The sequence below is a fragment of the Mus caroli genome, chromosome 11 (genome assembly GCF_900094665.2).
Source record: "Mus caroli chromosome 11, CAROLI_EIJ_v1.1, whole genome shotgun sequence".
NCBI classification, from domain to species: Eukaryota; Metazoa; Chordata; class Mammalia; order Rodentia; family Muridae; genus Mus; species Mus caroli.
This window is the reverse complement of record NC_034580.1, coordinates 60,986,416-61,000,392: the sequence shown is the minus strand read 5'-3', so window position 1 is coordinate 61,000,392 and position 13,977 is coordinate 60,986,416. Positions and strand designations below refer to the sequence as shown.

At 41.5% G+C, this 13,977-nt stretch overlaps 1 protein-coding gene across 4 annotated transcripts in view; it reads left to right on the top strand.

The window, feature by feature from the left end:
• Positions 1-13,977, top strand: part of Shisa6 (shisa family member 6) — a 297,727-nt gene that overhangs the window by 273,407 nt on the left and 10,343 nt on the right. For 2 of the 4 annotated variants that reach the window (XM_021178073.2, XM_021178071.2), the window contains one exon: positions 10,945-11,001. The exons of the other annotated variants lie outside the window; for them this stretch is intronic. In XM_021178073.2, coding sequence (XP_021033732.1) covers positions 10,945-11,001 — 57 coding nt within the window. The remainder of the gene's footprint in view (positions 1-10,944; positions 11,002-13,977) is intronic. 4 annotated transcript variants of the gene reach the window in all.

Genomic DNA, 13,977 nt, shown 5'->3' with positions numbered 1-13,977 from the left:
CTACCCCATGCCTCCTGAGGCTCCCACCTGATCCCACTTCCAGGAAACTGCCAGACTTTTTAAGTTTGTCTTTCATGAGCAAGATTTAAAGAGCTCTAGTGGACACACTTGGGCCTGCCTCAGTGCCAGGAGGAGGATTAGCTCCCTAGAGCTGAGCGAGGATGCTAAATGATCCTTTTGTGGTGATTACAATAACCAGAGGCTGAACAAACTGGCCTCACCATCTCTGGATACAGAGGAGCCCTGCTACCCTAAGGAAATGGACCACAGCAGGTGGCAGGCACCCCTTCCAAGAGACCCAAAGTTTACCTTTTAAAATGAATCTGATAGAAAAAAAAAAGCCACATTGCTTCCCCATGTGGGCATGGCAACCCATTTAATATCACCTTTTCCAGGCAGTATTAAAAATGAAAATCCTTGCCAGAATAGGAAAGCCAAACAAGCCTACTCAGGAGGGGCTCACAGGCTAGATGCTCAGGGGTTAGATTCCAGAAACTCTGTTTGAGAACCTATGTAGTAAGGAGGGATGGGGGTTGGATGAGAACTTCAGAATCAATGAGCTTATGATGTCATTGGCAGCCCACCTATCCTTGGAGGGGTCCCCTCATGATGCCAACCCTTACAGCTTGCCTCGCATCCTATCTCATAATACCAAGATGAGAAATTCTCGAGCTGGACTGTGTTAAAATAACAGCCAATCCTCACTCATTGCCAAGTGTGTGTCATACTTATGGTGGGAAGAGAGTGTTTGCCTCACTCCTCCATACACACTCATACCCTGATATACATAAAGCATTGTAACCTATAAAAACTGATCCAGACTAGTTCCCACTTTGGCACTTAAGGGAGAGAGCAGGCAGCAAGCAGGGGAAAATCACCATGTTTTTCTGCCTCAAGAGTTGATTTGTTTACTCATTATATCATTCAAAAATCTGCACAAGGAACTTCAAGAGCCTAAGAGGGCTAAGATACAATATTACAGATGTAATTCATCTCGTCCATGTAAGTGTTCAGTGCACTAATTGTTGGAGAGATGAGACTTGGACGGAGAAGTACTTAATCACTTTCAAGAAAGTGAATAAAGAAGATGATAGAATAACCAAGCCTCAGACTCTGTGGCCAGTGCTCACTCAGTCTCCCCTTCCAGAAGATGAGAAGCACCACTGCCCGGGAGTATCTGAACATGGATGGATGGATGAGGAGAAAGTAAAGGTTTCTTCCCAAGCATGACAAGCGTTGAAAGGAAAAGGCCCATGTGGTTGGAAAGCATTTCAGAGGTAACAGGAGGAGGCAAAGCAGAGGGAGGCCCATCCCCTCTGAGCCCCTGGAATGTTGGATGGGAGGACATGAGCCAGAACCGTGGGTGCTAGCTACTTACTTTAGTGGATCAGAATAGTTTTTTCCTAACAACTCTGTTATACCGGAGATTAAATCTCTTTGGCTTTAATCAACTAAACTTAACCTCTTGGGAGTTTGCTGCATTCAAAGACTCAAGGCCAGATTGGCAATCTGAGAAATTATGCCAGACTTGAAAGAATGCTGTTTTAGCAGGCAGGCAAGCAGGCCCTAAGGGGCTGGGCCTGAAAAAAAGAGATCAGAAAGTTGTCATGGCAATTCTAGAGTGTGCTGTTAAGGCCAAGACTCAATGCATGCTGTATTTGCCCTGTATTCTTGGATCATAATAAAGTCACAACTTATAATTTGCATAGTATCTGTACCCTTCCCCCAGATTTCTGTGACTTACTGAGGAAGAATTCCACTTGTTATATTTGTGACTGAATTGCCATTAAGGGTATCTGACCCTGTCCCCAACACCAAAGCACCCTTCCTCTTTCAAGTGTTGAAATTGCATGCATGACCCACCAGGCTCTCAACTTCAACCTCTCTCCTCTTCTACCATTTCCTACTCCAAACATTTAACAAACAAGCACACAAATGCTTGGACACATATATGTACATAGTGCGTTTCACAGAGAAAACTGGCCATTTCCTTTAGTATGGTGTATAAATCAGTACCAGGGATGGACCACTCATGTCTAGTTCAGTCAGCACTAGTGGCTGATGGGAGGATGGAAACTCTGTTTCTTAGTGGCCTATTCCTTCTGCCAGGGGTCCATCTGCTGGTGGTGGGCAGGGGAAAGTTCTTCACTCTGCTCCCTGCTTCCTTCACGGAGCCTTGGAGCTCAAGTGGAGGTTATTTTTCCACTTTATGGCCCAGCCAATTTATCAATCAATGAGGCCTGGCCACTAATTAATTGTTATGCTATCCTGTTCCATCCAGCAGGAAGACTGGTGGCCCCAACTGGGCATTGTGCCAAGACTCAGGAGCTGACTAAGGCAAGGAAAGGAGGGGAACTGGGTGAGTGAAGGAGCATGGATGACATCAGTTGGTATGTCTGGGGAGGGACAGAATGCTAAAATTAACAGTCTACACATCCCCAACAAGAAGAGCTCCTGGCAAAACCTGGGATCTATCATCTTGCCTGTAGCACATACACCAATAATTCTGCTTTTCTATACTCTGTACAAGAGCCTACTTTCCACATGCCTCTGACTGTCACCCTAGACCCTACCAGAAGTTCTTGGAGTACATTAAAGTATAATTCTTCTATGTGAAAATGTCAGACCTAGGATGGAAAGGTTTTCTGACTGACTCTCTGTTATTGATCAGTGGATGCCTTGTCTACCCACTGGCTCCAGATGCTGACATTTCTGGATCATTGGATGGGCTGTCTTGTACCATGGCTTTTGGGTGAGCATAATGAATAGACACTCTAAAAAGTATGGAAGAGTGTCAGAGAGTGAAGTTGGAATACTTAAACCCCTTAGTACTACCCTGTACATTGTCTTTCTAAAGGCAGAGGGCATTATACAAAGTCCTCCCACACTATGCACTTCGGGGTAGATAAAGCTCCTCACACGTTCCAGAGTACTGACCCGTCCTTCTGGATTTCCTGCTCACATCCTTGAATATAGCCCATACATTGAAGTTACCCCAACATACCCAAATGGATACATATGCATTTCCTACATGCACCTCGCTCCATGGTCAAATATCAAAAACAGGGTATTTGTGGCTGAGTTTCACAAGAGTTTTCAACAAGTATTTATCAAAGAAAAGGATCTACAGTCACTGCACGCCTCACCTACAGTCACTGCACGCCTCACCTACAGTCACTGAATGTCTCTGGACCTCTTTTCTTATCTAAGAAGTCAATAGCTTTAAAACAACTTCTTGGCAGTTGAAATGTTTCTTCCAATGAACTCAGATAAAATCAAAGCTCAGAAGATTAATAAAAACAAAGCAGCACTGGGGTAGGAGGGACAATGAGGACACAGAATCCTGAAGACATGACCTGTGACATGAGCACATGAAGACATGAACAGTGGCCTGTGGAACCCTTTTAAGAAACCTACATAGCTTGCTAAAGGCATATTGTAATACATGGTCCTCAAGGTGCCACTCAGAGACTGTTTGACATGAGCACAGAGTAGCGACATGGTCGACAGTGTCTCCTCTTGTAACAGGTCCAGAGAGTCACTGGCCTTGTACTTAGGGCATGGCAGGTAAGGGCCATGGAAGATGTATCAGAAACCTATTGTGCCATCCTGTAACATATCTTCCAAACTGGTGGACGCTTCAATATTCCAACTATTCAAATAGGTGGACTTTCTGAAATGTAAACATAGATCATAGTCTACCTGCACAAATGCTCATTGATTTTACTAATATCAAAAGTTTTGAAAATATTAAGTTGCTCAGGGGAGAAGCACACAGACACAACTGCTCAACCTCCATCAAGTATCCTTTTGATGGAACACCAAAGCCTCTGGGCTACTAGGGATCTGGAGGATGATGGAAATTTTCTAGAACATAGGTGCAGCTTTCCATGATTCAATAAGAAGACTGGCAAATTTTTTCTGATAATTCAGTAAGAAACAAGTGCACAAAATTGCAACAGCCATTCTATTGCTCCAGACATTAACTGTGATGGGTAAGTGTAGCTGTGAATGTAGTTGGATTAGGACATGCATGGAGAACTGATAAAGCACTGATTAGCGTGTGTGGGGAGATATTTTCAGAGGGGACCAGCAAGTGGCAGTGGGTGAACTAACTAAGTGGAACAGATTTCATGTTGGTGGTCCATATCCAAAAGGCTGGAAAGAATGGACATCAAAGCCAAATCTCTCTCTTCCTCAAGAAGAGGCTGTTGTTTCTCTGCTGCTTTGGGCATTAAATATGCTGCCTCTCTGACTTCTGCACTCCAGAAAGAACAGCAGCAACTCCCTCATGACCCTTACCACCCTAGGTTCTCAAACTCTTGACCTTGAACTATAACAATGGGCATCATGGTTCTGGGTCATTCATCTTGGAATGAAGTCTTGCTTCCAGCATTCCAGGGCCTCCAGCCTGCAGACAGCTTATCTTGGGACCTCTCAGATACCATGGTTATGATAGTCTATACTCTCTTATATAACTTATGTATAAAAATCTATTGGTCTTGTCTCCCTGGAGATCTTTCAATAAAACACGTTGGCCAAAAATAAAGAAAGAAAGAAAGAAAGAAAGAAAGAAAGAAAGAAAGAAAGAAAGAAAGAAAGAAAGAAAGAAAGAAAGAAATAGAGAAATTTGTATCTTTTGAAAACAGCTGAAGTTCTGATGGGCACACTGAGCACTTAGATAGCTGTAGTCAGTCTTGTCTTGAACTCACTTTTTCCTATCCTCAGTCAGTGCAGAAATATAATCAGTGTTAGGTAGAATGTGAATACTGGCCTCTGTGCTACTGTAGTCTAAAGAGAGTCACTGGCTCCTGCTTGTTCCTCTCAACCCAGAAAAGCAGCTATACCATTACTGACTGTCTTCTCTTCTTAAAGCAATAGTGGTGGCCAGGGTCCACTGGGATGACCTATCCTTCTTGGTGTCAAAAATAACTGGGGATGTAGTTCAGTGGCAGCTCACTAGGCTACTAAAGAGGGGACTTGAGGTTCAATCCTTGGCATTGAAAACAGCCAAGAAAGAGCAAAACCAAAACAATTGAGAACAGGTGCCTGGCCAAAGCAGCTAAGGTCCCTGGAGTTTGAGTCACAAGGATAAGTACAGAATCATGTTACTAAATTATAGCAGCCAAGACAGGATGCTTGTTCAGAAAGGGACCACTGTTAGTTACCAGGGGTTACCAGGGCAAGCCACAAGGCAGCAATCTCTCTCTCTCTCTCTCTCTCTCTCTCTCTCTCTCTCTCTCTCTCTCTGTGTGTGTGTGTGTGTGTGTGTGTTCATGTGTGTGTGTACGCACATTTCATATGCTCAAGAGACAAGCTTAAAACAACATGATACCAAAAGGTTAGAGATAACAGATTATACAAAGTTTGTCAGGCTAATGCAAACAAAAAGGAAGTAGGACTAGCAATATAAATATCAAATCAAATGAGCTTCCAGGGCAGAGGAAGCACTGAACAGGACAGAGAGTGCTGTTGAATAGGGGTAAAGGTGATGCATCAGAACACAGACATACCATCCTGAGCCTTTAATATGTCACAGTGTAGCTCTGCAATGTAGAAAGCCAGCTCTGTTAAGAATCCAGAGAGGAAATGACAGGGATGCAGAAATAGTGGGAGACCTTACCACACCTCCCTCAGTCTTTGACAGATTAAGTAGGTTAGGAATGAATTAGGGTGTAGAAGGACTGAATAATATGTTTCATGTGTCTGACTTAATAGATAGATGTCAAGTTTGTACTGTATGAAATGAAAATACACCTTGTCTCTAACTGCCTGTAAAGCATTCATGAGCCCTGATTTTACAGTAGCCCACAAAGGAAATCCCAGTAAGTTCCAAAAAGTACAATTTGGACAGGCTCTGTTCTCTGACCACGATACAATAAAACAAAATTAATGGCAAGAGTTCAAACCAGCAACCCCAAACACTTTGAAATTTAACAGCACTCTACTAAATAACTCTTCGGCCAATGAGAAACTAAGGCTGCAATTACAGATCATTTAGGTCCCAGCAACAGGAAGAACACTGCATGCTGACACTGATGGGGCAGTGCCAGAGGTAAGTTCAGTGCTGAAGACCTGAGATTATTAACAGAAGAGACAGAAGATAAGTGGACTGAAGAGTCAAGCCCAGAAATTAGAAAACAATAATAAACCAAATCAAAGACAGTGAAAAAGCAGGAATAAGCAAATCCCAAAGTACAAAATAATAATTTTGAAGGCTGAAAAAATTGTGCTGTCTGAATAAACTGCTAAACCAAAAATATTGTGCTAAACCCCCAAAGTGAGAAAAGGGGTATGACTTTATTAACAGAAGCTTGGGGGGGTCTATACTTTTAAACTAACAGACTTCACAATGTCCAATAGATATTTTATTTTAGTATTAGTATTATTTTTATGTTATGTGTATGAATGTTTTGCCTTCATGTCATCTATGTGAATCTCTCTCTCTCTCTCTCTCTCTCTCTCTCTCTCTCTCTCTCTCTCTCTCTNTGTGTGTGTGTGTGTGTGTGTGTGTGTGTGTGTGTGTGCAGTACCTGCATGGGACAAAAGAAGGTACTGAATCCCCTAGAACTATTAGGCATTTTTGAGCTCCCATGTGGGTTCTGGGAATAGAGCTTGGGTCCTTTGCAAGAGTATCAAGTATTCCTAACTGCTGAGCTACCTCAGCACTGACTGATATTTTAAAAAAATTAAAACTGCAAATTAAATTTAGATTAGTAAAACTAGAATGAATGCATGAATAAATGAATGATTGAATGAATGAATGATTGAACGAATGAATGAATGAATGAATGAATTGAGTGTGTGAGGACTCTACTCCCAAGTATGAGAAGGAAGTACACACACTAGTCAGGATTTAGGGACTCATGCCAGCACCAGGAGTCAGCTGCTGGCTATAGTCCCTCAAACAACCATTTCCAACCTCAGTTGCCTTATTTCTAAATTGATGATGACACCGGTATGGACCTTCTGAAGTTGTCAGTGAAAAAGCAAAAGCCAAACCTCTAGAACTTTGCTAAAGAGGGACTCTGTATCCACAGAGACACAAAAGACACATGTAGTGATATACACACCATACACACACACACATACACACACATACACCAAGCATTGTTTTTACTCTTACATTCCTCCAGACCCTCTAAGTAGCCAGTATGTCAAATACTAGGTAAGTAATTTAGAAGCATAGATGACAAAGAGCCCATAGATAAAGATTGTACCTCTTTGCTTTGCAAAAATCATGATTTTAATACAAAACCTTAATAGTGTTAGCACAGAAAATCCAAATTCTTTATGAGCATATGTGTATACATATATAAGTTAAATATGAGCAAACGAAATCCAGAGTTGTAATAAAATAAAACACCAGAATCTAATAAGGCATGTATGTCCTGGCAGGAGATGGATGTTTCAGCATTAGAAAATCTACCATCTACTTTGGCACATTGGGAGGCAATTGACAATGTGTTGACCCAGAAATGTAGTTATTAGCCTAAGGAAATAACACTCAGCCAGAGACTGTGCTCAAGGTTATCTGAGGTAACGTTATTAAATTCTTAAGCAATCCAAATACCCAAACTGCAGGAATTCTCAAATATACTTAGGTTACACTGTGCTTAAACAAATAGACTATGCTTATGTGACATATAGAAATAAAAGATAGACTATCCTATAGGAAGAACTTTGGTGAAATCATTAAATGAATGTTTCAATGATTATTTCAAAGTGTAAAAATATATTCACAATGTTGTTCAGTAAACATAAAAAAATTAAAATAATATGTATGGTGAACAGAGGCTGTACATTTTAATATCTGTGTTTATGTATATGTGTGTGTACTACATAAAATCACATAAATACACAAACATGCAAATATGAATATTGAGCTGGTTCCTTGCTTTTGCTGACGTAGAATTGTTGCAATGTGTGGTCGTCATGTTTATCACTTTGTGCAAATGTGAAGATGAAATCACCATCATGTTTTGGTTCTTTTGAATCAGATTAGTCTGCATGAAAATCACACACACACACACACATACACACACACAATTGCCCATTATAATGTTAACTGTGTGTGTGTGTGAGAGAGAGAGAGAGAGAGAGAGAGAGAGAGAGAGAGAGAGAGAGAGAGAATGCACACCCCTTTTTGAAACAAGGGAAATAAGACAGAATAGAACAAAATGTCACAGTGGTTATTATAGGGCAGTTTTAATTTCCATTTCTGTACTTCATTTGAAATATGATTCCTTAATGCCAGCAGATAAAATAATGCCAACTGTTATTGCTTTCAGTGAGTCTCAAACAAGGAGCAAAACTCCACACATATCATACACTTGCCTGGTTATGACTTCAACTTTTAAAGATGCAGTAGAGATTACAGTTCAGGTACCTGGGGAATTTCACATGGTGTTAGACAAACTAATAGTATATATTCATTAAACTCCACTCCATAGTCAAGACCATTTTAAGGATTATTCAAGAAAAATGTTGCTTGTGAGAACAAACAAACCTAGAGGACATTTTGTTAGGTGAAATCTGTCAGCAGAGAGAGACAGATTACAGCATATTCTCCCTGCGTGTGGATGTCAAAATAGTTGATCTCAGAACTGAATAGTGATTTCTAGAAACTGAAAAGCATGTCGGGGAGCAAGACAAGAGAGAGCTGGTTAAGTTCTAGGGCTTCGAGTCATGGGTTTGGGGGTAGCAAAAGCTGTTTGCAATGCCTAAGCTATATTCTATGACTGATAAGAAGAGATAAGCTTAAAACTTTCAAACATAAAGCAATAGGGTGGGCATGTTAATTACCCTGGTTTGACCAACTCATGTTGTTTATGTGCCTTTACACAGTATGCTCTACGCCCAACTAAGTACAATAATTAAAATCACAGAAAGAATTTAAAACGAAAAAAATAAATTACCCTAGTTTAACATGGATCATGGAGTACAACTGGCTATCAGACATGATTCCCTAGACGCCAGGTGTCCAGCACCTTTTCCTGTTGTCACTGGGACTCTAAGATAGAAGATTCAAAATGTCACCACTAACTTCCATTTTATTTTTATTTTTTTATATTTTTTATTACATCTTTTCCTCAATTACATTTCCAATGCTATCCCAAAAGTCCCCCATACCCTCCCCCCCCCACTTCCCTACCCACCCATTCCCAATTTTTTTGGCCCTGGCATTCCACTTCCATTTTTAAAAAACTTTTTAATTCTTGCCACATTGTTTTAAAATGGGAAACCAAACCAAATAAGCAAAGAAAGAACAGAAGTTGACCCTGTCCCCTGTCCTCTCCCCTTCTGATGTGGGTTTTCATTAGGTAGCCTAGGCTGGCCTCAACTCTTCTCCTTCCTACCTCAGCCTCCTGAATTCTGAGACCACAGAACCTCCCCACAACACAGTTTCTCTCTTCCCTTTCTCTCCTCCCTGTCTCAACTCTCCTCCCCCACTCTCATACTCACCTCTTTCCTTTCTTTTTATCTCCCCCACTCCTGCTTTCTCTACAATATGAAATGGAATTTTCTCTTATTGCTTAAAACCAGGTCTGAGGCAGAATGGATTCAACAATGGAGTCAACTCCCTTTCTACTGGCTGATTTGAAGGGTCCAGTTTTAATAAAGGAAACGAGCCATCATTCACCTATTCTAGAATTGTGTGTTTGGAGGAAAGAGAATAATTTGTCATAGAAATGGTGAAAGAGAAACCTTGATTTAAAAGAAATGACTTGTGACTGTATTCAGGAGATTATTACGAAAAAAGACTTTATGTTTCATTGGCTACGGGGGATGAAAGAAGAGAATTGCCAAGATGACTAATGTTTGGAATTCCAAGCTTTTGGGGCATCAGTGTCATGGGCCAGACCTTGAGCCTTGGAGAATAAAATGGCAAAGTCATTTTGTAAAGGGCATGGATTTCAAAGGGATGAAAGGGATCTATATGTGGTTTAAGAGCTAACATTCAGGCTACATACATGTGATTTGGAAGTGATTAGGCAACAAATGAAGTTATGAACCAGAGCCCAACTTGTCATGAAGTCTAAGACATCTGGACCCAACAAAGGCCCAATACTTAGGAGAAAGAGGGACTAGAGTGTGAGACCATGGGTTGGAAAGTCACTTTCAATAAGATTCACAGAGATAGAGATAATATCCCCCAGCCCTGCAAAGACAGAAGAGCCATGACTTATAATTCAGGGAACAAAGAGCAAAGATCTCATGTCTTTTCTTCCCCTTGTTTTGGCTAAAATCAGATACATGTACCAATGAAAAGCAAGAACATAATGCTGTGTTAAGGTAATAACACAGTGTTGGAGTATACTTTAGAGGCAAGCCAAATCTTCATTCAAACCACTTTAGAAATCTTGGGAATGGCATGAACTCTGAGCATTGGCAGCCTGGCTCTATTGATTTTATTGTTCATTCAATCTAAGTGGGCTTCTGTGTTATGAATAGAGAAAATGCTTTTGAACTATTGGACTGTGTAAGCCAAGAACCCAGGACTCCTGATCTCAGACAGGGAGCAGTGCCTGAGCTGCATCTCAGGTGTTGTCAGACCTGTGTGTCTAAAGAGAAGATTCTACTTCCCATTTGTAGTGGGTTATTCCTTCCTCACTCACACATATCCTAATATAGCCTCTATGGCTAGACAGCCAGATCCAAGGATTGGGGGTGGGGACAGGGAGGAGGTTCTCACCACAGTGACCAAAAAAGGTTCAGGTATTTGGAAAGAGACAGAAACAGCAGGATGAGTTTGCTGTTTGTTTGTTTGTTTGTTTGTTTGTTTGTTGAGCCTAGTATATTATTGCATGCCTTTCTGGGAAAGAATTCCTTTGAGTCAGATTTAAAAAAATGCAGGGATGAGTAAAGAGAAATGCTGTTGTTGTGTGGGAGAGACAACAGGATGCCTGACTTCTTTTAAAATGCCTTTTCTGTGACTTTCAGGTGATCGTCAGTATAATCATCCGATCTTAAGCAGCGCTACCCAGACCCCTACACATGGTGAGAGCTGATTGAGTGCACCCTGCATCCCATTTGCATGCCAAGTGGCTCCATTCCAAGGATAGAGAAGGTGTAGCCATGTGCCTGCCTTTCCCCAGCCCACACAGCTTCGCTCTTCCTTTGAGAACATTGTCCCCTGGATATTTGCGTCTTTGACATAAGAATGATTTTTTTCTGCCATAAAAGAGAAGGGAGACCCTTCTTCAATTCATTCATTTGTAATCTTCATCACTTCTTGTGGCCACAGATTCTATAAATCTATAGTAAGGAGATTAATGTTCTCTTTTGCTTAAAGCCTTTTGGTATCATTGAGAAGTGAAACAAGACTTATCTGAACCTTCTTGACCATCCCCCAAACTAATTAATATTTGACAAAGCTTGAGATTGAGCTGAGCTTTATCCTCTTGTCAGAGAAGAGGCTAATGGTTGCCCAGCAGAGGGCTGTTAGCAAACAGACAATGATAGTAAGACCATCTTTCCCTGTCAGGTTCTAACCTCCTCCCAGAAAACCAGAACTTAACATTTGGATCCCCCAGATAAAAAACTATTTGGAGTCTCTCAAAACTCAGTAGAATATATAACAGCCCTGTAAACTGTGATCTGTCAGTCATGCTTGTCTTCTCACTCTGAAAGCTTAAGTAATTAAATAATAATGATCAATAGGTGTTTCTTGAGAGATACAAAACATAGATCAATCCAAAGCCAGGTCTGATGGTGCAGGCTTTCAATCTTAGATAATAAGGAACATGAGGCAGGAGGATTGCCAGTTTCAAGGCATGCTTGAGCTTGAGAATCAGTTCAAGGGTAAACTGGGAAACTTAGCTATTTTCTCAAAATAAAAACAAAAGCTAGATCAGTGGTAGCACATTTGCCTTGCATGTACTAGGGCCAGTGTTTATCCCTGTACAGCAAGAGAAAAATAAACCAGTCAGCACCTAGCAGAGGGATAATCATTCTCAAGCCATATGATATAGCACCTTAGCATTGAGGCTAGGGCACATCTAAATTAGGAAAAGGGAATAGGGCATTTTGATGTGCTTTTTCAGTGCTCTGGGCTAGTGGACACATGCTAAGAGAGCAGAAACACTCTTAGAAGCTTCTGGTTGTAGGACATAAGAAAAATAGAATTGAGATAATTCAAAGAGGTAGATGCCAGTTATAGTGTTGATTGTGGAGACAATAAGGAAACTGAGATCAGGAACATCTTAAGAATTGAGATGGTTTTGTCATTCAAAATTTTTATCTCAATGAGAACCAATGAAAACTGAAATGGAGAGCCAAGAGTATTTGGAAGAATGGAGGTTTGGCTATGGATACCATCTAAGGAATAAGAAAAATAGCCAGCGTGCAGGAATTAGAGATAGTGAATTTGAATCTGAACTTATAGAATAGGTTATGGCTGTAGAAGAAAAAAATGTTCTAAAGGTCATTTGAGGTTGGAGCCGGTGATGTTTTCATTAATCTTTGAAGAGAGTAACAGGAGGCTTGAAAGTGGGGCCCCTCCGTGCAAGAATTCTGCAAGGGGGAAATAGAAGGCAGAGGCAGAGAGTCTGAGAGATGCTGTGCAGATTAGTGAGTAGGAAGAAGAGCCAGAAAAGGCAGGCAATGAAAGCTTCCACTTGTTCAGTAACAGTCTGGAATGAACAACTACTAAGCTAAGTCTCCTCAGAAAGAGCCAACACAGCCATAGAGGACAAACAGAAGGACTGTTCCGTACTCCACCTCTTCCTGTCTTCTCTCTTCCAGCTGGTACAAGGAAATGGGAAGAGATGGGGCCCCAATGTCAGTTCTTGAGCAGATTGCAGAATATTTGAAGTAGAGTTTGGCTGCATCCTTTCTTGGATGGTGGTACTCTTCCCCCAACACCAAGAATAATTAGAACTACTAAGAGGCAGGAAAGACTTGCATCTACTTGATCAACTCAAAAGCATTAATTAGATCCTTAGTTTGGGCCATGCTATTGGAGAGAAACAGGAAAATTAGAAAGCAAGTCTACTGATGCAAAGATCTCTGAAGCCATTTGGGATGACCAAAATCAATTCATGTCAAATCCTTAGAGCTCAGTGAAAGCCTGAGTGTCACTGAGTGGACAAGGATGGGAGGTAGAAGAGCAGATATCTTTGAAGACTGACAAAACGTAGCAAGGTCACTGTCACAAGCCTTTAGTTAAAGAAGAATGTGATCAGGGAAGGAAAAATAAAGCAGGGCATCCCAATGAAAGGCAAGCTTGATCGAGGGGGTCTTAAGCAACCACAGTCAGGACAAAAGGCAGAATGTTCTTAGATCAGTGGTAATTTCAGAATAAGTGATAGATGATAGTATATAAACCTACTGCATTTGGAAGAGGGAGAACTGAGCAATGACCTCAGTGGCAGCAAGATGCCAAGACTCAGAGGGAACCCTGTTCTTCTCCAGCATGGTGAGAAGTGAAGAAACAAGAAGTAGTGGATTAGTGGCTATTAAGCAAGTCTAGGGATCAGCACTCTCAGCTTCATGCCCACTCCACTTCCTGGCATCTGTCCTAGTCCATGCCAGGGAGGCTCTCTCTGTACAGCATGTTCTGATCTCTTGGGATACAGAGCATCCCTCACCCCCTCACATATGTACAAAGCTGGCACAAACACCAGCTTATTGGCTGAAATCCCCTGGCTCGATCCCCAGTTCTGGGGGTGATAATGCAGGCAGGGAAGGAGAGAGGAGCCAGGAGTTCCCATGCCTGGGGCAATCCTTGGATACAGCCTAGGAAGGTGACTCTCTCTCCCAGGGACAACAGAATTCTTGTGTTCTGTAATGCAATACTCTCTGCCAAGAGGTATAGGAAACCACAATTTACCTATACATCTAGCCCAACCCAGGGCCTGCTCCACTCTTACAGGACCTATGGCTTTGAAGAGTTCCAAACAAAGAGGATGGATAGATGGCACACCCAGACTGCTGTTTTCCTACTCATTTCTGGGAATGGTATCACTATCTCCC